The 27,075-nt window shown below is 39.7% G+C and overlaps 1 protein-coding gene across 50 annotated transcripts in view; it reads right to left on the reverse strand.

Annotated features, from left to right (window-relative positions):
- The window catches only part of PTPRD (protein tyrosine phosphatase receptor type D), a 1,747,466-nt gene that overhangs the window by 18,974 nt on the left and 1,701,417 nt on the right, over positions 1-27,075 (reverse strand). For all 50 annotated transcript variants that reach the window (XM_064140351.1, XM_064140349.1, XM_064140348.1 and 47 more), the window contains 3 exons: positions 2,850-3,135; positions 2,221-2,399; positions 907-1,033 (listed from right to left, as the gene is read on the reverse strand). In XM_064140351.1, coding sequence (XP_063996421.1) covers positions 907-1,033; positions 2,221-2,399; positions 2,850-3,135 — 592 coding nt within the window. The remainder of the gene's footprint in view (positions 1-906; positions 1,034-2,220; positions 2,400-2,849; positions 3,136-27,075) is intronic.

Here is a 27,075-nt window from a genome sequence, read left to right on the forward strand (position 1 = left end):
ACTTGAGATCACTATGATAAACTGGTAATGAAGCCTTTTTCACTCAGGTGAGTATAATATTCATGGAATGTGCCCTTAGTGACAGGAACACAAACTGTTTACATTTCCATGACATGAAGTTCCATACCTATGATGAAAAATAATCTTCAGCATTGCATTGCAAAAGTGTTATTTCTGGCCACTGTACATCTGAACTTCTTTATACTTATGCTCAGCTGTACTATTTATCAATGACAAAAGCTATCCCCGGCCTAATTTTCAATACAGAATGGTATTTAATTCTTGATGCCACCTTTGGCTTTCTCTTCTTCCCTGTAAAAGTAAGGCCCCTGGTGTCAGGCAAGACTCCCTCCGCATCCACTACTCATGGCCTGACTCAGATTTCACTCATACATATCGGTTTTATTTTAACGTAATTCTGACCACATATTGAGCTTCTTTGTTCTTTCCATTACACAAAACAACATTTAAGTGATTTTAGTACTGTAAACTGGATGCTGAGACTTTAGTGTGGTGTTATGAAGACATTCAAATATCAAAAATACCACACTTTCTTCTAACACTGTTCAAAACAGACACTGCAAAAGATGTTTCCAAATAAGAAATTTTCCTTGTTCAACAGATAGCAATGCTCTCCATGTATGTCAGGCTTAGCAACACGAAGACCCAGCTGCTGAATCTCCATGTGTCACACAACAAACTGGCATTACTTGCTTACCTACTGCAACACATCTACAGATGGGAAAACATCACACCAGTTGATTAACAATGTCACAGATACATAAAAAGGAGAAGGATTTTAAATCCTCACCTTTATCTTTAGACATTCCTATACTGGTAAAGTATTTTAATGATAGAATCATTATAGCAAACATTTTAGTAAAGGAATGTCACAGCAATACTCACTCTGCCCATTTCTCGTAGCTTAGTAAGCATGACCACAATTGTAGAATTATGCTCCCAGAGCATTCTCCAGAAGTCTTCAGTTGTTTCTGCTAAAGGACCCTGTGTAGCTATGTATGCTTTTTGTTGTCTAATTTTAAAAATAAGTAAATGAAGAAAAATATTTTAATCAAAATGTGAATTGATAGATTAATTCTGCTGTTTATATGCAAACATTAACTAGAGGAAAAATATATATACAATTAACCATAAGCACATAAAAAACTTATGGTTGTTTAACCAAACTATAACTTTTTATTTTTAGACCTATGACAGGAAAACTAGTACATTTTATAGTACATTTCATGTACTATAAAAAAGACATAAGAAACATTTAGTTGTGCATTTCATTTTATATAAATAACTAATAATCTATTAAGTTTATGAATTATAGCATAAAGTAGTTTATTAACTCCTTTCCAATAATCTGATGCCTCCAGCAAAAGTAAGGCAGGAAGAAAATTGAGGAATACAGTGCACTGAATTTCCAGGCTTTAATATCATACTAGTGGAAGCTGCCTACAACCTGATAAAAGCTTTTTAATCAACAGCTTTGCAAGGTGATGACCAAGTTCATGTTTGTCTTGATTTGTTCAATCAACAGAAACACTTTGTGGGTGATGGTGGAGATGAAGGTTGTTAAGAATTATGAGGAAAGGCTCAGAAAATGATCCATGTTGATACAGATACTCAGATACACCTAAACTGCCTTAGCGAAACTATCCTGCTTTTGCTTCATGCCCTTTTCTGCCAGCTGCTAAAGATATCTGAGACATATTGTTGCCTGCTGTCATAAAGATGTTGGTGGGATACACAAGTGTTTATATATAAAATACTTTCGGTGGCTAGGTCTAGTCCTACTCAGTGTTCTAAGATCACAGGTTATCACTTTGACACACAAAGCACAGCTCCTGTATATTTTCCCCACATATCTTTTCAAGAAGAGGAGTTGTAAAGACATACAGATTCCAAATCATCGATATGTTTAAAATCTCAGTAACCTTCAGCATGGAAAACATACCAGGAGTTCTTAATGGTTTACAGGTAGGTAAGAATATAATGTATGGGTCTATGTAATTTATGGAATTTTCCTGTATTATTTGAGGTGAAAAAATAAATATTGTAGTAATTTTTAATATAAAAACACTAATATCAAACACTATCAAGCAAACACAATATGCATAGATAATAATATTAAAAACTGTTATTTTCAATATAACTACACACGTAATTCTAACTTTTAAAGCAGTCCACATGAAAGTATATCAATATTAGTACCTGTATCCATCAATGAAACTGGCATTGATATAATCAGATCCTTCCACTCCTCGGATTGGCTGCAGACATACCCTTGTAGACTCATATGGCATAATATTTACAAGGCGATTTTTGAATTTATTACATGGAAGATTGGCACTGATGAATCTTGAAGTGTGAGCCTTAGAGCTAGCAAGACGCTGTTGAAAAGAAATTAAAAGAATTAAGGCCCGGTACAACAAAAATGAGTGACACTATCAGATTATATGACCTCTCCTCTTTATCCATTAACAAATTATTTCAATTTCATATGCTTACTTTTCTATAATCTATTACTTCAGTAACTGTAAAGCTTCTTTTAACATCTTATAAAAGTTTAATGTCTGCTCCATTAATCTATGTGGACAACTCTGAGTTATATAGATACACATTTTAAGCTATGAAAACAGTAACGGAACAGCAGGGCTAAACCATCCTGACTGGACAGCTCTTGTCTGGACAACACCTTAAGATAGAAACATAAATTTTACAAAGGATTCTAGCCTGTCGATGTCTTATTCTTTGATAATTAGAAACAACTGGTGGAGGACAGAGCAGCATTAAGTGTCACATCATTTAGTTTTGGTTCCCACAACATAAAAGCCCAGTACCTTAAATTCCAGTTCCATTCCTGTGACATTCTCTCCTGTTTCTATCTGTGTCAGCTTCTGGATATATGCATACAGATTTCTGGCTGGCACTTCAGTATTTCCACATGTCACTGCTTCCAGCAGTGCATCGTGGATAAAGATGTATTGGTCCTCAGTTTGAACCATGTAATTCCTCTGTGCTCTCATTAGAGTTACGTGGCCATAAATATCTACAGTCTTTTCATGCTTTATTCTCTCTAACATTGCATCTATCACAATGAAACAGCCAGTCCTGCCGACTCCAGCGCTAGAAGAAATGAACACAGGAGGGAAAACATGAAGGACTATTTCAGGCATCACACTTCTATGGTATTTAAGTTTTAAAGTTTCTTAATGCTGATTTGAGCAGTGCATTTTTCTGAACATGAACGTCAGCTTTTTTGAAAAATGCTGCTTCACTGGAATGAGTAAACTTCTTTACACCCCTAAAAAAAAAAGGTGGAGGTGGAATGCTATGAAATCTTTGCATCTTGCAGTTTCAAGCTTGAGTATAATAGAAATAAACCATATTGCAACATGTTCTAGAAATACATATTCTTAGAAGTGGAAATTATGAAAGATGATGAATCCTCTAAGAGGTCCAATTTTATTTGTACCATGATTTCGAATTCATAAAACATGCTGTTGTTGTTATTCTGTTTAGAGAGGCCAGTTTTTTGGCAAACAATGTTACGGAAGATTAATCTTAAACAATTGTATCATGATTTAGAGGTAAACTTTCCACCTCTCCTTCAAATCTATCACCGGGACTCCTGTTGAGTTTGTCATGTCTTCTGCTCTTTATTAGGCCATCTCATTATTCTTTGCAATTCAGACCCATCCACGATTAGTAGTTCTAGCTGTAGGCTAAGGAAATCGCCAGGTGGCCACTACACTGTCTGTCTTGAATCTCTAGGAAAATGTAAGAACTGGAATGTCCAGAACCTGTGTCAGTCATCATATTATTTCAAAGATAGAATCATAGATTTTATTAAAATATGCTTAAAGACAAACCTTGAAATCTGAGCAATTAAGTGTCAAGACTGGGTAAGTAATATTTTTCAGATAGAGGTAAAGCTAGTGCTTCCTCACAGGTTCTGAGTTAAGTTAGTTTTTAGGTTTAGGCAAAAACTGAAGTGCAGTTACATCAACCCTGTTAAGACCAACGAAACTACTGTTTTTTTAGTCCTCCACACAGTAACGAACTCCTCAGAATCAACTCTGAGCTAAAGCAGCTTTCCCGTCTTTGGTGATCCTTGAGTGTAGAAGACAACAGTTATTGTAATCTTGGCAAAGAAATAAGCCTTGATAATGAAAAAATCAGGTGGATGTAACAGAATTAATTCTGTCCCAGCAACAGACCTACTTAACAGCAGTTTGTTTTTCTGATACCTGCTATCAACATGTGGCAGACTTTAAAGGATTTTCAGTCATTCCTTCCCTGTCTTAAAGGTGTTGTCTGCTACATGCATGGGATGCCTTTAATAACTCTTGGGGACAAAGTTATGCAGTCAAGAGAGGAAATAAGAGATACAGGTCTCACTTTGCTGTGATTACTACTAGTCATAGATGATCTATATTACACATTTGGCATAACTGAACAGGAATGATGTAGAAAGAATATGAAAAAAGACTGCAGCATACAAAAGACCATAAAATAAACTGAAGGTCTGAATACGAAACCTATGTACTAAATGGAGGTATGTTCCCTGAAACTGCTATAAGAATTCTTTCTTGGAGATGCTTGGACATCAGTTTTACTGAATAACATCTTCAGATGAATTACTGTCTTTTGAAAGCCACATATATGACTGAAGTTTGTGAAGCTCTGTTTCAACTGTTTGCATGCATGTAGCACAAGTGTAAAACATAAACTGGTTTAACATCTGGGATCACATCATCTATGTGACACTGGCTGATAACCTTCTGGCCTTCTAAATGCTTAACTGTAAAGAGTGACATGTAATGCAATATGAAGTATAGTAAGTAACAGATTACAGAGCCTCCAGACGTTGACATTATCTAAGTAAAGGAACACCACAAACTGCCACCTTTTTTTTTTTTTTTAAACAGAGAGAAAGAAACAAAACCAATTAAAACCCATCTTCTAGAGGACAATTATATAAACCTGAAGATCTCACAATTCTATGCTTTCATGAATCCATTCTGAAATTGTAAGGGTAAAAGTTTATTTCTTGCATATCCCTTTCAGAATATTTGTCTATGACCAGCAAATTGCCATAACTTCCAACCAAATCAGAAAGAATTAGAGAGCAGAAAGATACTTCAATTTCATGCAAGGGAAGTTTTGTTTCTAAGATTTTATATAATTTTCATTCATTCATTCATTCATTCATTCATTCATTCATTTATTTATTTATTGTGCTAATCATTTATTCTTAACCTCAATTAGTCTCCCAGGAAGAAACAGATCCCTACAAACAGCTCATGACTTCTGAGTTTAAGAGAACCTACCAATTAATTATACTGATCAATAGGAGTTGTAGAGAAAGAAAATATACACACAAATGAAATTATGGCTACTATCCCAGGTATATGGCAATTCATTTATCTTACACAGTGAAAGATCTGCACTATGGGAAACTTTAGTGACTTTCATGCTGTCAATAATCACAAAGAAGTAAAATGTATTACTACTGTTTTGAGGGGAATTGCAAAGAAATCACCATAAATAGCACAAATTTGCATGCATGTCAGACTGTTTTACATGATGCTTTAAAACATTTCTTAAATAAGACCATTTCTCTTTCAGTTTTATCAGCCTAACAAGTTGTGGCCAAGTGAGAAATAAGATTTGATGGTGTAGACATCATCAACAGTTTAGAACACAGTTCTCTTTCCTATCATATATCAATGAATTAGTGTTCCAGAACCTTGTTCATGACTGGATAGGCCTTTATATTCAGATCAAACATTAAAAAGTTCACTGATACCTACAGACCATAACTACAAAATTTCAACTTAGTTAAAAGATTGCAGCTTCAGCTGAAATAAGCAATTTTCACTTCCTCACTTCAAGTCCTTCATTATCGTTACATATGTATTCCCCACATGAACAAACTCCAAAAGGAATATTTATCAGCAAGCTGTATCACAGAATATATTTGCTAGTATAAAGATTTATGCAGAAGTTGTGAAGAACATGACAACAGACCAAAACACACTACAATGCAACAATATTTGGGTCCACCGGGCACCAAATATGCTCTTCTTTGGATCATTTTATCTAGCAAGATATTTTACTACCTTAAGTCATTCAGGACATTTCAACTCTGCCAATTTTAAATGATTTGCACTTTCTACCAGGTTACTTTTTTTAGTTTACAGGTAAAATTAAAAACCAAAGCTTATGGATATTTTAACTTCCTTTTTGCCTCCACAAATTTTCTGACTCCAAAATCCAATAGACTTCTATACAAGAAAAATAAACTATCCTACTCCTTATCACTTGCTTCTTTCCTTCTGCTGTCATACAGACTTCTGAACATGGTATCATCAATATGGAACTGGGAAGCCATGCAGTTTGAATCCTCACTAACATGCCACTGTAACATCAGAAAAAAAAAATCTATCTACTTTCTGCTAACCATGGTCATTCAGCTAATGCAAATAATGTCACAAACTAATTCTACAGTTATTACTTACTTTCTTGACCTTTTGATTTGCTTCTTTTGGTGCTACTGTCAAACTTAGAATTTAAACAAATATTCTATCATTTCAGCTGGTGAAAGATACAGTTACATTAAGTTTAAAAATTAAGCAATCTCTGGAAAATGCATGACTATTAGAAAACTGTTATTGCTTCTAATGTTGTTATTATTTATCATACTACAATATATGTTTCAAATTTCTAAAACTATGATGGACTCAGTCCCAGGAGCCAGAGTATGTTTAATGTCCTGTGACGCAATACAGCTGCAATTCATAACAAGAAAAAATAAGAGGCATAAGGGAGCTGTTCCACATTAAAATCACTGTATGGATGCGTTAAGGTTAGCTTTTGTGATTAATTTGTAGCTGTTTAAATTATGACCCTTACTGATACGTCAATGATCTGACAAAGGAAGGCAGTGCAATTGTCAGTATTCACAGATCATTTAATTGGAAGCAAGCCCAGTAAAATACAGACCAAAAATCATTTAGGACCCTTTTGGCTTGTACCAGGGGAAAATTCTTACTGAATATTAGAGTTTCAGATTGAATGAAGCTTGAATTTATGAACTAAAAGTACATAAAATTTCTTGTGATATGCGAAACATATAAAAATGCCTGGACTTTACTGAGGAACTCCATACAATTAATTGGATTCCAAACCCACAGAAATTCCATAGTAATTCTGTACAGGGGCAATATTTATCTCCTTTTCCTGCTAGGAAATCAGAAGACAGTTGAAAACCACCCCTTTATTGAGGAAGCAGCAAAAAAGTGGCTCATGAAATCACTGAACATCCCTTTGAAGGGATACATGTGACTGAAATAGCAAGACCTCATGCAAACACACAGAATTGATCTGCAAGTGCATAAAGATTTCTTTTTCTACTCATTGTTGTTATGGTCAAAGACCAGCAATCAAGTATGACCTACGATGTATTTTTAGGCATAATGCTTAACAAAACAAAAGGCTTTACTGATTGTGCTTTCTTCAGTTTTGTGCTACATATGGAAGCAACTTTATTTGTTACTGAAGTCATGTAAATCCTCTTAAAATGAACAAGTGAAAAAAAATCAGAAAACAGGAGAAGATTTCACTACAAGTAGATAAAGCTCAGTTCTAGAGCTCCCCAGAGTTTTTGTCGATAGCTGGCAAAACCATAGGGGGCTCACAAATGAAAAGGCAGCCTTAGATTGTTCTTCCTTTACTGAGCTTTATGAAGATTTTCCTTTCAGTTTGTATGTTCTCAGAATTCTACCATTATCATAAATTCTTCAAATACAACAGCCCCTGATATAGGCCACATTTTTTTGTAATATACAATTGTAGAAGTGTAATAATGTTCAGGAAACACATCTATTCTGCATCTAATCCTGAGTTCAGCTCTGGAGAGATCAAGCACAAGAAGTTATTTTACCAGACTCTATCACTAACACAAACACTCTAATATTAAAACATACAGGATAAAAACTCCAAGAAATTTCTCTAAGAAATTTAATGTACAAGGTTGTTGTGGGGCACTCCAAATCCCTTCTTCCCAACTACTCCATCTCGGGAGGTTTGAATAGGGGAAGAAGCAGGCATGAAACTGCTCTCCCTGCCCCACCTTGAGGGCTTGAAGGGGGAACAGCAAAGGCACCCTTTTCCACACGTGTACTGACTCATGGGAAAGCCTCTGCTGGAATCAGATGGTGATTGGCTGGGTTCTTCGGACCCAGTACACATATGGCAACAGACACAATGTCTAGGAAGATGATAAACAGAGTTCGGAAAAAAGTGCGCATTTCCTACTTTCACACCATTCCATGCAGCTCCGCTCTAGCCCTGCTCTTGCACAGCTCATGCCACTCCCTGACAAGTGCAAGTTTGACAAGTCTTTAGGTCCATTTGAGACAGGGCTGCCAGCAGTTCCCAGACTTGGCTTCTCTTGGACCACTGTATCCTGACTCTCTACCCTGAGCTGGGGAATGTGGCAGCAATTTGGCTTTTTAACCTTCAATGCTAAGACAGCAGGCTCTCTACGATCTTTACCTCATGGAAGCATCTCCACTGAACAGGTCACAAGTATCAGAAATTATTTACCTGTTAGCAGTGGAGGAAGCACCTTGAATGTTGCACTATGAAAGTCAACGCTAAATAAATTTCATTAAAGTAATGGACTGATAGATAGCAACAACTGAAACGACAAGTATTACATCCATAGGCAACTTCTGAGCACACTTATAATATGACACCTATTTACCTGAAGTATACTTTGCACTGCAATTAGATTTAGGAAGGATTCTGTATGATATCTTTATTTACTTTCACACTCATTTATTCACTCATCAACCTATTTATTGAAGGATTCTGCAAATTTTCTCTTGAATGCCTTTCTGAGGCCATTCTGCATGCTAAAGGGCTACCCTTACATTTGTTTCCACATGCAATACGACCCATCTGTAAAGAAATCATAAAGTTGAAGAAAGAGGTCAAAGAGGATGACAATGTGTGAAGGAGGGGTTAGTAAAGCAAGATGCCTTGGTTTGGAGTAGAGAAGACTCAAAGAGAAAGGAAAGAAGGGCATAAACCTCTGCACTATGTGGAGGAGGAGAAAAGCAAATGGCTACTCATTTTTTGCTTGTAACACAAGAAATATGATCATGAAATGAAATTATGAAACAGCATTAAAAACAAACAGGGAGAAGGTTTTCATGGAGCACATAATTAAATTGTGAAACTTGTTGCAGCATACATGAATGCCAAAAAGAAATTCACTGAGAAATGGATCTATTAGGGTTATAAAACACTTTTCATGGCTCCACAACCATTCCACCACCCATTCTGCCAATCAGATCATTGAGAACTCATCCGTTTGGCTCTGTTTACATGATACTTTGAGGAACATTTTCATTGAAAAAGGATAGCACTATTTCTGATCCTTGGTTATTCTTTTTTGAAAGGGACAGAATATCACAGAGTACTTCTCACAGAATCACAGATTGTTAGGGGTTGGAAGAGACCTCAAAAGATCACGTAATCCAGCCTTGCTGCTGGAGCTGGATCATCTAAGGCAGGTCACACAGGAATGCATCCAGGAGGATTTTGAATATTGCCAGAGAAGAAGACTCCACAACCTCTCTGGGTAGCCTGTTCCACTCATCCATCACCTTCACACTGAAAAAGTTTAGCCTTTTGTTTACACGGAACTTCCTATGATCCAGCTTGCACCCGTTGCCCCTTGTCATATCATTGGGCATCAGTGAGAAGAGCCTGCTTCCAATATGATTATTAATATTAATAAAGTCACCCTTCAGTCTCCTCTTCTCCAAGCCAAAGAGAACCAGCGCACTCAGTCTTTCCTCATAAGGGAGATATTCCACTCCCTTAATCATCTTTGTGGCTCTGTACCGGACTCTTTCAAGTAGTTCCCTGACTTTCTTGAACTGAGAGGCCCAGAACTGAACACAGTACTCCAGATGCAGCCTCACCAGGGTAGAGCAGAAGGGGAGGAGAACCTCCTTTAGCCTACCAAATACACTCCTTCTAATATATCCCAGGATACTATTTACCTCCTTGGCTACAAGGGCACATTACTGGCCCATGATCACCTTGTGGTCCACCAGGACTCCCTGGTACTTCTTCCCAGAGAAGCTCTATAACAGATCAGACCCTAGCCTATAGCAGCACATGGGGTTGTTCTTTCCCAGATACCAGATGCTACACTTGTTTTCTTTCATTCAATTTAGAATCACAAAAGGATTTGAGATGGAAGGGACCTTAAAGGCCATCTAGTTCCAACCCCCCTGCCATGGGTAGGGATACTTTCCACTAGACCAGGCCTTGAACACCCCTCGTGGAGGGGACATCCACAACCTCCCTGACTAACCTGTTCCAACTCTGCTGCTTGCTTCTTTCCTGGAACCACAAAATGTTTATGAAAAACAGGTATGTTCTGCTTGCAAGACAGCAACATATAGCAGAAATCACAAAATAGGAAAACTGAAAAGTTCACCAACTCTACTTCACATCCCTTCTTTTTGTTATTTGTCTCCCTTCAGAGCCCGTTGTTTGTTTTATATAGCTATACATGCCATAATTCTACTTTTCAGAGATCCTTTTTATACACCTATTAGTACTCAGTTATATAAAGAAATTTGACTAAACTGTATTTCTCTGCACTGTTTTACCTGTCCACATGGATTTATTGCGACTTCTTATTTCAAAATTAAACCAGTTCTCAGATATTGTTATTATTTTCCTACTTCTTTAAATACAGTTTTCCATATTCAGTGTACTGCATTCTGTATTTAGCATTGAAGAGAAGCTATACTAAATTTATCTTCTGTGTGATTAGTTGAGTTTCAGAGTATGTTTAACATTCTTTCGACCACACAATATGTTCATGAAGCATTCTTGTCATTATGTGTTCCATTAAAGAAAGAGCTAAAATTCACTGAAGGTTTAGTGAAACAGAGTTTAGAAAAACATGGTATTTTGAGGTTAATTTTAAAAACGTGTCTTATTATGACTCATTACCTTCAATTAAACACAGATCCATGGATGCCCAGCTGTAGTAAATACAGAAAATTATACTTCGGAGTAATTTAGGAAAGAAAGTACACTGTGATCCTCTCATCAATAAATAAAAGTGAAGACTACAGCACAGTAAAGGAACCAATGAGTAGAAATTATGCTGCTTACTGCTACAACTACTCTTTGCTTGCTATGCATTTCAACCTGCTATGCATTCTCCTGGTGGAACATTTGTACTTTTGCATATTTCTGTGCTTTGATTACATCCTCATGTGGAACACGTAGAAGAGCAATTACCCTATCTGTGTGGGAAACAGGAAGTGAACTAATGTTGTCTGAAAAGGAATTAAGGTGAGAAGTAATGTGTTTTGCAGTAGTGGATAATACGATGAACCTGAAAGCACTAAGGTGGTTCCTAATTTTGGTGTCCTTCTGGACCCCTCTTTGATTTTCATTTTTTGTATACCTATTGTGGTAAACAATTACTTGATTTTCTTAGCACTGGCTGACCTCAGCATTTCTGTTTTTAATGTCAGAACACTACCATTTGCCAATTGTTATGCTTGGGTTTCAGACTGAGAGAATAGTGGTAAGGTAACAGACTGTCACCTGGGTATAGTATTTAATTTTATAAATACAAAGCAAAAAAGAAGACATAATGGCCTCTTTTGCAAGTGTGGAAATAGCTACAAATTAGTCCTCATGTTGAAGATGAAGGGATTTTAGTAGCAGACCTACTATTTTGGATCTCCATCTCAAGATGTCTTTTCCTTTTCCATGGATAACTGATATATCTAGAGGATACATTCAGTAAATGAGACAAGTGTGATCTTAGAATCATAGAAATGTAGAATGCTTTGAGTTGGAAGGGAACTTTAAAGTTCACTTAGTCCAACCCCTTTACAGTGAGCAGAGACACCTTTAATTATATCAGGTTGCTTAGAACCCTGTCCAGCCTGACCTTTTACATTCCCAGAGACGTGGCATCCACCATCACTCTGGACAACCTATTTCAGTGTTTCACTACCCTCATTGTAAAAGACATCTTCCTTATATCTAGTCTAAAGCTATCCTCCTTTAGTTGAAAACTGTTACTTGTCCTTTTTTTAAATGACTGTCCTCATCTATCTAATGGGATGCAAGAAAGAAAGAAAATCTTGCAATCTTAGGTTTGGTTTCAACTGAAATGGCTGCAGTACTGCAGTAATGCAATGAGATGTTACACAGCAGAAAATAGAGATGCTCTCTGATGAAACTGTATCAAGTATCTTGTTAAACCTAAGTTTTCTTAGATCAAATGGTGAGAAGGACAACACCTCTGACAATGCTACACTGACAGCTGACAAATGTGGTTACTCATATTATTTCTGATCTTTCTATTCTTTAATCTCAGTATTTACACTTACATGAAACACAATTTGTCATTTAGAGTTTGGAGACTAATTTCTTCCTTTTTCACAACATTTTGAACTTTATGAGACAAGTTTTAGTGAAAATCATGAGAGTTTTGGTGTTGAAATAACAAAATAGCTGTAAAACAACCTTGCATAGTATTGCAGTAACTCTTACACAGATAAAAAAATCTCTTTTTTTAAATTCATGTGACAAAGATATCCCCAACAACAGCAACTGCAAAAGCACCACAATCCAGGATGCACTTGGAACAGCAGCCATTGACAAAAATCTGATAATAAGAGATGAGACCCTAGAGTAAGTCTATAAAAATATGAAAAATGAAGCAAGATTAATATTTGGGGCAGAATACTGATTGGAAAGCCTCCACAAAAAAGATAACAGGACTATTTTTAAAGCTGCATTTTACTTCTAAAGACACAAGGAGATGATTTAAAGAGGCTTTCATGATGATTACTCTATATAAAAATACAGCCTGTTTGAAGTTAGCCAAACACACTGGGTAGCCAAGTTGATGCAATGTGTTCCAGTATAGTGTGTGTCCACAGATAGTCCAGAATTTACTGTAGGTACAGCTGGGAAATCTCAGAGATACCCCTTTCCAGAATCCATCTTTTTGGTTATAAAAGTATTTTCACATTTCCTGCAGATGGCTGGATTCTTTTCTTCACTCGTAATTTTAATGCAGAATTCATTATGGACAGCTGCTGGCTCCGATAGAATGTAATTGCTCTTTTACTAGATTCAGCTGCAAGCAGTCAGATTTCCTTTTCCTTTGTAGAGTATATTATGTATAAACATAGGCGGGAAGAAAAATAACCAATTAGCTAAATGCATATGGATAAAATGACTCACTAAGAGCAAATAATGTATCAAACTACAGCTTAGGTCAAAGGAAATTACAGGTCTTGTAGGATGTGTTAATATATATGTATGGAAATAATTATCAGCACCAACATATTTGTAATTTTAGAGAACACGTGGAAAAGGTGCTGCTCCTGTTAAATAAATCTCACAGGAGTTTATTACATTTTAATAAGGGGCAAGTTACTTCACTGAGTGAAAATTCATCAGCCTCCAGAAGAGATGGTCAATTGAAACTACTTGTTGGCTGAATCCAAGTCAACCCTCAGTACCTCCGCTGTACAGTTATGGAGCAGAGACAGGGAGTAGAAAGACCAGGGATGTGAGGATTCCCTGACATCTTACTGCATATAACAAGTACTGAAGCAGGGTAGGATATTTTGCTGTCCTAGTTTGATGTGGTGGATGAACACAAGGGAAAACTGTAGCTAATTAAAACATGAAACAACACTGAAGGACATTCTTTTTAATCCCATTTACTGAAAGGAAGTAGTACATGTTTAAAGTAAGAGTAACCAGATACTTTTTCACACGATCTATGAAACTACTTGTTAGAGAATAAGACTTAAGTAAGAAAAAAGTCAAAGATAAGACTGTATGATTTTTGTTTTGTTTGTTTTGTTTTTTTTTTAAGTATCTGTACAATAATGAATACAAACAATAAACTACTCATCAGTTTCTCTAAACAGATGAATGAATAATGGGAGGAAAGAATTGAAACCCTAATTAATTTTTGTTTTGTTTGTTTTGTTTTTTTTTAAGTATCTGTACAATAATGAATACAAACAATAAAAAACTCATCAGTTTCTCTAAACAGGCGAATGAATAATGGGAGGAAAGAATTGAAACCCTAATTAAACAGGACTAAACTAGCAACTTACTGCTGAAACTCCACTGAAATATTGTTGACATTTGACTTTTATACTTTCCCCTGGAAGTTTTGACATTTGGTATTGTCAAAGACAGGACTCTGGTCTACATAGAACATTGATTCTATCTAGTAATAATGTTCACTATGTTCCTTTACAAACTGCAGACTTCTACTGGAAATAAAATCTTGCCCTATGCAATCATAGCAGCTTTTTGGGATTTCAAAACATAATTGAGTGAGTCACAGCAGTGGGGGTATAATTCCCTGAACCACAGTGTTAAGTGGCACCAGAAGATGGCTTCATACACACAGGACTGATTTAATCAATATGATCACAAATAGGTCTTTTCCAGTATTTGAACTTGCATGAAGAAATACTGCTATTATATGTTGTATCCTTTTGAATTTTAATAATGGTTCCAGTGATTCTGTCTTGTATGGTAATCTTCACAAGTTCATATTTCCACATTTTCAACTGTGAGTGCCTAAATTAAAGGAAATAAATAAAAGACCTGTGCTAATAAGATCAAAACAGCCTTTGACACTGTCCTGTAGAACATCCTGATTCCCAAACTGGTAAAACATGGGTTCAGTGGATTAAAAACTGTTTTGATGGCCACACTCATGATTGGTGGTCAGTGGGTCCATATCCAAGTAGAGGACAGTGATAAGTGGAGTCACTCAAGGTTCAGTACTAGGACCAGTCCTGTTCAACATCTTCATTGGTGACATAGACAGTAACATTGAGTGCACCCTCAGCAAGTTCACCAAGGACACCAAGCTGTGTGGTGCAGTTGACACGCTTCAGGGAAGGGACCAATCCAGAGGGACCTTGGCAGGCTGGAGAAGTGGGACTAAACCAACCTCATGAAGTTTGACAAGACCAAGTGCAAGGGCCTGCACCTTGGGGCAATCCCAAGCAATGTTGCAGGTTGGGAATTGATTGTCTTGAAAGCAGCACAGAGAGAGGAACTTGGGGGTGTTGGTGGATAAGAAGCTCAATATGAGCCACCAGTGCACAGTTAGAGACCAGAAAGATGATTGTATCCTAGGCTGCATCAAGAGAAGAATGGCAGGCAGGACAAGAGAGGTGATTCTCCCCCTCTACTCCACGCTGGTGAGACCCCACCTAGAGTAATGTGTCCAGCTCTGAAGCCCCTAGAATCATAGAATCAACCAGGTTGGAAGAGACCTCAAAGAGCATGCAGCCCAACCTATCACCCAGCCCTATTCAGTCAACTAGACCATGGCACTAAGTGCCTCATCCAGTCTCCTTCTCACCAGGGACGGTGACTCCACCACATCCCCAGGCAGCCCATTCCAATGCCAATCACTCTCTCTGTGAGGAACTTCCTCCTAACATCCAGCCTATACTTCCCCTGGCACAACTTGTGACTGTGTCCCCTTGTTCTATTGTTGGTTGCCTGGGAGAAGAGACCAACTCCCACCTGTCTACAGCCTCCCTTCAGGTAGCTGTAGGCAGCAATGAGGTCACCCCTGAGCCTCCTCTTCTCCAGGCTAAACAACCCCAGCTCCCTCAGCATCTCCTCATAGGGTTTGTGTTCCAGGCCCCTCACCAGCTTTGTCACCCTTCTCTGGACACGTTCCAGTATTTCAACATCTGTCTTGAATTGAGGACTGGACACAGTAGTCAAAGTGTGGCCTGAGCTGTGCTGAGTACAGGGGAAGAATAACCCCCCTCGTCCTACTGGCCACACTGTTCCTGATACAGGCCAAGATGCCACTGGCTCTCTTGACCACCTGGGCACACTGCTGAGTCATCTTCAGCTTACTATCCAGCAGTACCCCCAGGTCCCTCTCTTCCTGGCTGCTTTCCAGCCACTCAAGTCCCCAGCCTGTAGCACTGCACTTGGCCTTGTTAAATCTCATCTCTTTGGCCTATTACAATAAAGACACAGACACATTAGAAAGTGCCCAGAGAAGGGCCATGAGGATGATCAGAGGGCTGGAGCATCTCTCCTATGGGCACAGGCTGAGAGAGCTCTGGCTGGGGCTGTTCAGTCTGGATAAGATTCCAAGGAGACCTTATTGTGGCCTTCCAGCATCTGAGGGGTGACTACAGGAAAGCTAGCAATGGACTTTTACTTTAAGATGTTGGGTAGTGATAGGCCTAGGGGCAACACATCAAAACCAAAAGTGGGTAGATCCAGATTGGATGTTAGGAAGCAGTTCTTTACCATTAGGGTAGTGAGACACTGGAACAGGTGCCCAGGGAGGTGGTGGAAGCCCCATTCCTGGAGGTCTTCAAGGCCAGGCTGGATAGGGCTCTGAGAAACCTGATCTAGTGTAAGGTGTCCCTGCCTATGGCAGGGGAGTTGGAACTAAATGATACTTGAGGTTCCTTCCGGCCCTGACAATTCTATGATTCTATTATTAAACTAAAGAGTGATCATATGGAAAAGGCAACTGGCACCTTTGCAGTCGTGACAATGACAACTAATAATTAATAATCCAGTAACAGCCATTCACCACTTCCTCTATCAGCACACAAATGGAGACTGTGTTTTGTCTGCAGAAGGGTATGAGCACCACACAGTAACTGGCTGGAAACTTGTCTATTCAGCACAAAACAGGGAACACCTTGAACTTGAAAGTTTAGGAATTTTCACAATCTTAAAAGTTTTTAAGGTGAAAATATGAAGGCAAGCCACAAGTTTTACTCCTCTGTGAGATCACTCATTACACAAGTGATTATCAAGTAGTACTTTGCTATACCAATGACCCCTCAATCAGTGGGACTACAGGCTTTGTTCCTGTCAGCTATCACTTATCAACCTTTCTTCTAGATGTTTTCTCACGTTTTGGTAGATTCTACAATTTTAATAACCAAATGAAGACAGAATGACCATCCAAAAATTTCTAAGAAAGAGAACCGAGTTCTAGCTCCTTAATCAGAGATCAAGCTCCCAAGATATCATGCTCTGCAAGCCTTAGTGTGTTTTGTATGAGGTACATGTAAATATTAAATAAGTCCCAGAAAGAAAAAGTATATGCAGAAATGAAATGACTTCCAGTAAGTCACTGACCACATGGACGGCATGAGTGGAGTAACTAGGACTAATGACAGTAACAGAGACAAATGGAATACAATGAAGAATACAGACATTTATTCATTGCTGTATTTTTATATAAAGAGGAACCAGACATCTTGTGCAGTTTCACCAACTATTCACTACTTTAAGAAGACATTGTAAAAACAACTTTATCTCTCTTTGCTTTTTATTTCTGAACAAAGACTTAGAGAAAAAAAGTTGCCTTAATGAAATATATGGTGACCTAGAGCTAACAGGTGGAAAGTGTTTTTCATATCTGGATAATACCATGTACAGTCTAATGTGTAGTACAACCTCATAGCTGCTGGATAAGCAGAGAAGTAGGTAAGCACAGAAAATTTAGAATATTTGTGATATTAAAATATTATTCATGTTGAAATGCCTTTACTGTCTTCTTCTCTCCAGAGCTTTTGGCTGACCAGAAGTTAGTAAAGATCCCGAGCTGTGCACAGTGTAGGGAAAGGGAAAATGTAATGGAGCTTTTATGATTTTTCAGTCTTTGAGATATTTCTCAATATCTACTGGAGGCAGCATTTTTTCACCCACTGTGAAAAAGGAAATGCAGTCAACTGCAACCTACTCACTGATACACTGGAAAACCAGCACTTGTGAGGCATGTGGGAAAAGATGTAGGAAGGATCCAAAAATACAGAAGTGAAGTAAAACAATCGATTGGAAAAATAATTCTCTTAGATATATATATATATATATATATATATATATATATATATATATATATATATATATATATATATATATGTATATATACATATATATATATACATGCACATTTATATACATAATGGAAATACAGAATATAAGTTATGTAAGTATTCCACTTTATTAAACACAAGTCCATATGTCTGCTATTTTTTGGAAAATGTGCTAATTTTTAACGTGCTAAGTGGTTATGTTAGTTTACTCAGACACCTTCTTCCAAACATTCAAGTTTTTCTGTTTGCAATAACAGCATCAACAGTACCTGCCAGAACTTCACAAAGTATCTTAAAGACATGCCCCTTGGTGCTGGTATTAAAAAGAGAGATTCAAACACATGTGATTGCAGTTACATGTTAAGCTTTTATGTAGTGTTACTGAATCAACTACTAAAGTTTCTGTGATGTTTTGAAAAAATAGTGGCATAAAGCTCCAAACACCCTCTGGTGCTACTTTATTGTGATCTGATTAGCACCTGTACTAATCCAACTTCAAACACAAATGCATACTTTCCTCACTATCATTAGACTACACATGACAGCCTCACCAATGTAGAATACTAGGGTTTAAGTTTGAATTTTTTCATTAAATAAAAACCTTTTTTCCAGATCAACTCTGCAAATTAGGGCAAGTCATGCAGAGATACCAGATAGATCATGATATTACTCAACTTCCATATAAAAGAGATGAAAGAATAGTCTTAAAATGTAAGCCTGTAAATGAAAAAGCATCCACAAATATTTCAAGCACCACAGAAAAATCTTCAGACAAGTTGTTCTAAATAAGTCAAGATTTCAACACATATCATAAAAAGTAGCTACAAACAGGATGGGATTACTAAACTCCTCTTATTTTTGGGGGGATTTTTTTTTTTCTTTTCATCCAGCTTTACATTTGATTTTGCTGCTCTCCTCTACCAAATTTTACGCTGAAAATAATGATGAGTCTTTGGGAAAGTGTAACTCAAGCAAGGATGACTGAACATGGCAATTGATAGAAAATATATAATTTAAAGCTACCTTGGTTTTTGCTTAGCTAATCTGTCTTTTATGGTGGATATAGATGGAAAAGTATAGATTTTTTTTTTTTTTCCTGGAAATAGAGTGCAATGGCATTGTGTATTGCTATTCTTACCAGCACACCTTTTCCACACAGGTAGGTGTACCAGCATATCTGATTACATAAATAAGAAATCTGCATTTGGGTTATGCCTTTGTTTTTCCACAATTGTTTCAGCAATGTTCTATGTTTTCTCACTAAAAGTAATTAGGTTCCATTATATTTTGATTATTTTTTCAACTCAAAAATCTGACAAATTTTCAGCACAAGAAAAGCTTTGGCTGGTAAAAAGTACGTATGACACTTCTCAGTGTGTTTTTGACTTCTTTATTAGATTCAAATTTAATGTTATGCAGGCAACCAAACTGTTAATTACTGAAAGCAACTGTGTAAATGACATGCAAAGATGTCTGTTGTATGGGCATTATTAACAAAAATTACTAGCATTGCCATGAACTATGAAAATGTAATCACAGAATTTATTATGAAGACTTCCCCTTGCAGCTGTTTAACATGCATTTATCAGCACATCATGTTTACAGAACAGGTTCCTTTGTCGTCACTTGTTTTGACCTCAGACTTTTCCCCGCTAAGTACACTGTAAGCTTTTAGACTAATTCTTCTTACACTCAATAACCATTTACTAGGAGTTGTATATTAAACCAGTTTATCTGCTACTGAAGCTTTGATACTAACTGACCTGAGGATACACTAGGAGAGCAGAAGGGCTCTGCAGTGGGACCTTGACCACCTGGACAGATGGGCAGAGTCCAATGGGATGGCGTTCAACAGCTCCAAGTGCAGGGTGCTGCCCTTTGGCCACAACAACCCCATGCAGAGATACAAGCTGGGGTCGGAGTGGCTGGAGAGCAGCCAAACAGAGAGGGATCTGGGGGTGCAGGTTGATACCTGCCTGAACATGAGCCAGCAGTGTGCCCAGGTGGCTAAGAGAGCCAATGGCATCCTGGCCTGCATCAGGAATGGTGTGGTCAGCAGGAGCAGGGAGGTCATTCTGCCCCTGTACTCTGCACTGGTTAGACTTCACCTTGAGTATTGCGTTCAGTTCTGGGCTCCCCAGTTTAAGAGGGACATTGAGATGCTTGAGCATGTCCAGAGAAGGGCGATGGGGCTGGTGAGAGGCCTCGACACAAGCCCTACGAGGAGAGGCTGAGGGAGCTGGGATTGTTTAGCTTGGAGAAGAGGAGGCTCAGGGATGACCTTATTGGTGTCTACAACTACCTGAGGGGTGGTTGTGGCCAGGGGGAGGTTGCTCTCTTCTCTCAGGTGGCCAGCACCAGAACAAGAGGACACAGCCTCAAGCTACATCAGGGGAAATTTAGGCTCGAGGTGAGGAGAAAGTTCTTCACTGAGAGATTCATTGGCTACCGGAATGGGCTGCCCGGGGAGGTGGTGGAGTCGCCGTTCCTGGAGCTGTTCAAGGCAGGATTGGACGTGGCACTTGGTGCCATGGTCTGGCCTTAAGCTCTGTGGTGAAGGGTTGGACTTGATGATCTGTGAGGTCTTTTCCAACCCTGATGATACTGTGATACTGTGATACACTCATGAACTGGGTCCCCCAGAACCTTGATTAACTACAGGACATATATACAACTATGCCCAAACCACCAAGCAACCTGGGAAAAAAACTTCTTATTCTCTTAAGTTGAATGAGAGACAACTGTTGGTCAATATTATGACAGGTGTGGATCACTCAGTAAGGAAAAGCTTGGTGCAGACCTTTCACTTAAAATAGCTACTTAGAAGTATAAATAGTGGAGTTAGTCTCTATGGATCAAAATGCAGCCAGCTGGCTCTTTATTCTAGGCAGACTCCTGTTGCTTTTACTAGGTGTCAATATGAATCAGCTTTTGAACAGTAAGAAATTCTGAGATTAACTCATTGAAATATTAAAGACAAATAACTTTTTTGTGCACTTAGTTGCCTGCTTTTATTCTCCTTTTTTATGGGTTAAAAGCTTTGCACAAATGCTTCCATAGCTTCTTCATACCTACATTTTTTGCCAAGCATATTTTAAAAGCTAATCTCTCTTGTATTTATATTTCTATTTCTATAGCATCATTATTACAACTTCCTGAACTCTGACAGTTTGTTAGGTACTGGAAGAAACACAAAAGAAGGTATCAGTGATGCACTATATGTCTTTTACAATCCCCACTACAAATCTCATGTTCCCACTGAAGAGTAAACTCAGATTGATCCCTGAGTGGGTTATCCTGAAAAAGTCCTCCCTGCCATAGGCAAAGGATACAAGAGATACACAAAGTGGAAGATGGTGACAAGTAAGATACAGAACACAGAAGTCATACTAAAGACTCACAAAGGCACAAATTGAAAACAAAGAAGCTTGTCAAGAATAGATTAAATATCTCAGTGGAAAAGGGTGACTACTCAAAGCCAGCGAAATCTGCATGACAAAAATTGGCAGAAGAACGATATTATTAGAACTATGGTTTCTCTTCAGAGAAAATACCAGGAGATGTAGGAAGATATTTTGTATTTAAAGAGTCCAGCAATTTGGTACAAATCAGTGAAATTAGAAAGAAATAAAATATAGTTAGAGGAGTCCATGGAAACAACAACAATCCAGACACTCGAGAGAAAAAAAAAATTGGGGAAAGTATGTAGCCTATGACTGAAGATGAGAAGCATAGAGTGTAACAAAGAAACTTACAAGGTGAGGTACAGAGAAGAGAAGAAAGAAAATCTTTAAAGCAGTTTCCTGTTTCAAGATAAAATAAACTTTTCCTCATCTTGAAATGAAATATGCAGGCCTAGAAACTTAATTTAAAACTAAATGACAATTTTTTCATGTTAGTAAAGGAAAGGCATATCTTCTAGCCTAAAAAAGTTATGCCAGTGCTGTTATTGCTCTGATTATTTTTTTTTCACTAATTCATTCTGTCAAACTCAGAACAATAAGGCAAGGCAAATCTCAAAATACAGTGGTGTAGAGAGTAACCCTCCTGAGGGTGGTCTGAATCTGACCCCAAGTCCTCCTGACTTCTCCCGGGGGGTGGTCTGAACCTGACCCCAGGTGTAGTGGTTAGCCCACTTCCTGTCTAGACCCCCTATAAAAACAGAGGAACTTCCTTTCTTTCTCTTTGACCTGCCTCCCTGGCAGCAACATCCTTGTTCTTGCTGCTCCTCCCTTTGCCACCCAACCATATGGTAGGGCAACCCCTTCTTGAATCTGCCTCTGTCCATTGCCATCAATCTGCTTGTATATAGACTCTGTATCTTGTTTCCCTTTCTTATACCTTTTTGTAACTCCTCTTACCTTAAATACCTTTTATTTATTGCTAAAGCTTTCCTTTAACTTCCAATTTGAAGCAAGACTTTTCTTTGGGTGTTTTACTCCTTTTCCCTCTCTACAACTAATTCCTTTCTTTCCAAAAGGGGGTGAGCAGAAAGCATACTATTATTGAATTGTTCCGTTAGATATTTTGGGCTCCAGTAAGTTAAGTCAGATCAATGGAATTAATTTCGGTGCTCAATGTGTGGGGCTAGATACAACATAATTATTTTAGACAAGATTTGGATGTTTTAAGAGTTTTAATACCTCAGGCTTTTGGATGGCTGTTTTGGAGCTGGATATATAAATTCATAACATATCATGTAGTCTGGATAGAAATTGATATGGTACTTGAACATTTTAAAGGCTTACCTGTGCGATTGTATGGATATTTAGTACATTCTATTGGAAATTTTACCGGGTTCAGGAATGCATCTGATACATGGAATCATTCTGACAATGCGTGCCGGGTCTTTGAAGGCCCAGACATTTTGGGGCATTTGCAGTATTTATATTATGCTTAAATATGATTCAGGAAGCAATTATCGCTATTCTATCCTGGAGCACGTGGCAGCCACGTGTAGCCACCACAATTACGACATTCAGTAAAGAAATAAGCAGGGGGAGGGCCGGCGTGCTCGGTCACTGCCGATGCTGAGAGGGTGGGTGCGGCGGTGCTCAGTCTGGCGCTCGTGGCACAGCTCTAACCCTGCATCTGCGACCGTGAGCGGCAGTGCGGCCAGCCGCGCCGCGGCTCCGTCCTTAACATAGTTTCGACCACGGCCCCTCCCCACCAGGCCCAAAACCCACAAATCTCTGTCCTTATGCAATCAATGTCTCTAGCTCCTGTCACAACTTGCAGAAAGAAGCTACAGAAGATGGAGAGACCTCTCCCAGACTCAGATCCAATGAAAGGCAGCTCTGCTGGAACCAGCACTCCCCGGCAAAATGCATCAGATGGAAATGAGTTGGATACTGAGGTAGTCACAATCACAACAGTGCCTCGCAAGGAAATCAGGCAAACACAGCAGGATTATGCAAGGGCAAATGGCCAGTCTCTATTGGCCTGACCCTTGAGCTGATGGGACGCAGGGCCAGAGACAGTGGCATTAGACCAGAGAGAAGCTGAACAGTTGGGGTCTTTACTGAGGGATGGGGCTGTGGATAACGAGATGAGCAGGCTGGATAGCACACACACACTTTGGGCCCAGCTTCTCACAGCTGTAAGACACTGGTACCCCTCAAAAGATGACATGATCTTCAATCCTTTTAAGTGGGCAAATATGCAACAGGGGATCATGTACTTAAGGCAAATGGCTGTACAGGAAAGAATAGAATAGAATAGAATAGAATAGAATAGAATAGAATAGAATAGAATAGAATAGAATAGAATAGAATAGAATAGAATCAACCAGGTTGGAAGAGACCTCTAAGATCATCTGGTCCAACCTAGCACACAGCCCTAGCCAGTCAACTAGACCATGGCACTAAGTGCCTCAGCCAGGCTTTGCTTAAACACCTTCAGGAATGGCAACACCACCACCTCCCTGGGCAGCCCATTCCAAAGGCAAATCACTCTCTCTGGCAAGAACTTTCTCCTAACATCCAGCCTATACTTCCCCTGGCACAACTTGTGACCGTGTCCCCTTGTTCTATTGCTGGTTGCCTGGGAGAAGAGACCAACCCCCACCTGGCTACAGCCTCCCTTCAGGTAGCTGTAGGCAGCAATGAGGTCACCCCTGAGCCTCCTCTTCTCCAGGCTAAACACCCCCAGCTCCCTCAGCCTCTTCTCACAGGGTTTGTGTTCCAGGCCCCTCACCAGCTTTGTCACCCTTCTCTGGACACGTTCCAGTATTTCAACATCTCTCTTGAATTGAGGGGCCCAGAACTGGACACAGTAGTCAAAGTGTGGCCTGAGCCGTGCTGAGTACAGGGGAAGAATAACCTCCCTCATCCTACTAGCCTGTCCTGGAGTCCTGTATACCGCTAAATTCCTCTCTCTCTCTGGTTTGAATGGGAGAGGAAAAGGCGCGAAAAGACCTGTTTCCCCAGTCACCTGCCCTGCAGGCATGAAGGGGTTGAGCAAGGGCCCCTTCCAGCATGAGGAGTGTCCTGTACAGTGCCCGCGTTGGAATCAGGCTGGGTATTGGCTGTGATCTTCGTGCCTGGGAAGTGGTAACTCTGCTCTTTGTCTAGTAAGGGTATAAATATTGGGTGTTCCTGCCTTAGAGTTCACCCCCGCCTGAGCGTTCATGCCTGCCTGAGAGTTCTCCCCGCCCCGCGTGGATAGATTCTGCAGAAGGAGTCCGGGCTCTCTGCTCCGAAGGATGGCTTCCACCCATTAGCACCCATTAAGCAGACTCAACAGGCCTTAACGACTCTCATACGGCTTCTGAAAGAGAACCCCAGAGGACAAGCAGCTGGACCACCCTTTTCAGCCAGCCTGACTGTGAGTTATTTTGGCTCAGCTTTATTATTAAGTGGAAATGCTACAATTTAATAGCTAAAGCCTTTTCCAACTTTTGACTTCCAAAATTTTCTCAAACAAGCTGAACCTGATAATTAAAACTAAATTAATTTCTGTATATAGTTTTGGGGGTAGGTTTTGGGAAAATAAAATAACTATTTTTTTAAAAATTCCTGATTCGGCCACATTAATTCCCTGCCTCCACAACATAGCCACACTATTTCTGATACAGGCCAACAAACATGGAAATCGTCAACTGCCCTGATGATGTCTGCATGAAACCAGCTCTGTTAAAGAAACTGACCCAAGGTGCCCCTTCCACCTATGCACATGCACAGGGAGGACTGCTTTTGGGCAGAGAACTTAACAATCTCCCAATTGTCTATGAATTTGTTAATGATCTAAGGCAGTTTAAAGATAATATCTCTAGAAAAGCTCTAATATCAGCTATGGAAACCCTGACTAGAGACATGAATGAGCTTAAGGCTGCTGTCTCCAAGCTCCTTGAAGGAAGAGGGCATTTATTCAGCACCTTCTGAATGGCTACACATTTCAGCTGTCAGAAATACACATTGTCGTGCTCCCCCTCCTCGTAGGAGACCAGCCCAAGCCAGACAGGAGACACCCCAGGGCTCACTGTGGAGAATTTTCTGTGACCATGGTGAGAACATGGACAAACGGCATGGCCAGCCCACCTCGGCTGTAAGGGCCAGAGCAAGGGAATTGCAGGTTGCAAACACTGGGAATAACTCCTCCAGAAGAAGGGCTGCTCCAGCATCCCACAGGCAATCCTCTCAGCTGAGAAGTGGTTCTGCCAGCAGCTCAGGTCCATGTACTTCATGTGGTAACCAAGTTCAGCATTAGGGGTGTCCTGTCTCAGGCCAAGCAGAGGACAGAGATAACAGTCTACTGCAGGGGTCCTCAAACTATGGCCTGCGGGCCGGATATGCCCCCCCCCAGGGTCCTCAATCTGTCCTGCTGGTATTTAGAGAAGGTAGGGGGAAAACCAAGCAGCCATTTCCTGCTACTTAATCCACTCACTGGCCTCTGCAGCTGCCAAGCACCTGCCAGGACTGGGCTGGAACCAAACTATCGTCCAGCCCCTGAGAAATTATAGTCCGCCCCCCAACAGTGTCTGAGGGACAGTGAACTGGCCCCTGTTCAAAAAGTTTGAGGACCCCTGGTCTATTGGGATGTTTTTATAAAATGGCCTAACACTTTGGAAACAAAGTACAGAACTTTGATGGATACAGGTGCTCAATGCACCTTGGTACTCTCAAGCCACAGAGGGACAGAACCCATAATAATTTCAGGAGTTGCATGGAGGTCACAAGAGTTGACTATGCTGCAGGTTGAGATACACCTCACTGGGAATGCACGGGAGAAGCACACCATAGTGTGCTTCACACCATCCCTGGAAACCTCACCTACATCCCTGCAAAAATGATGGAGCAGCTCCTGCTGGAGGGCATCTCAAGGCACTTGGAAGAAAAGAAGGTTATCAGCAGTAGTCAGCATAGATTTACCAAGGGGAAGTCATGCTTGACTAACCTGATAGCATTCTATGATGCCATAACTGAATGAGTAGATTCAGGGAAACCAGTGGATGTAGTCTACCTTGACCCTAGCAAGGCCTTTGACACTGTCTCCCATGACAGTTTAGTGATCAAGCTCAGGAAGTGTGGGATGGAGGAGCAGACAGTGAGATGTGTTAGGAACTGGTTGCAAGATAGAGTTCGGAGGGTGGTGATTAATAGTACCAGGTCCAGCTGGAGAGCTTTAACTAGTGGTGGACCCCAGGGATGAGTGCTGGGGACAGTCCTGTTTCAACATCTTCATCAGTGACACTGATGAGGGCACAGAATATCTGCTCAGCAAGTTTGCTGATGACACCAAGCTGGGAGGCTTGGCTGATAAAGCTCAAGGCTGTCCGGCCATCCAGAGAGACCTGGACAGACTGGAGAGCTGGGTACAGAGGAACCAGATGAGGTTCAGCAAAGACAAGTGCAGAGTCCTGCAACTGGGGAGGAATAATAAACTCCACCAATAAAGGCTGGGAGGTGATCTGCTGGAGAACAGTCCTGTGGAGAGGGACCTGGGGGTCCTGGTGGATAACAAGTTAATCATGGCACAGCAATGTGCCCTTGTGGCCAAGAAGACCAATGGGACCCTGGGGTGTATTAGGAAGAGTGTGTCCAGCAGATCAAGGGAGGTTCTCCTTCACCTCTATTCTGTCCTGGTG

The sequence above is a fragment of the Pogoniulus pusillus genome, chromosome Z, assembly GCF_015220805.1.
Source record: "Pogoniulus pusillus isolate bPogPus1 chromosome Z, bPogPus1.pri, whole genome shotgun sequence".
Classification (NCBI taxonomy): Eukaryota; Metazoa; Chordata; class Aves; order Piciformes; family Lybiidae; genus Pogoniulus; species Pogoniulus pusillus.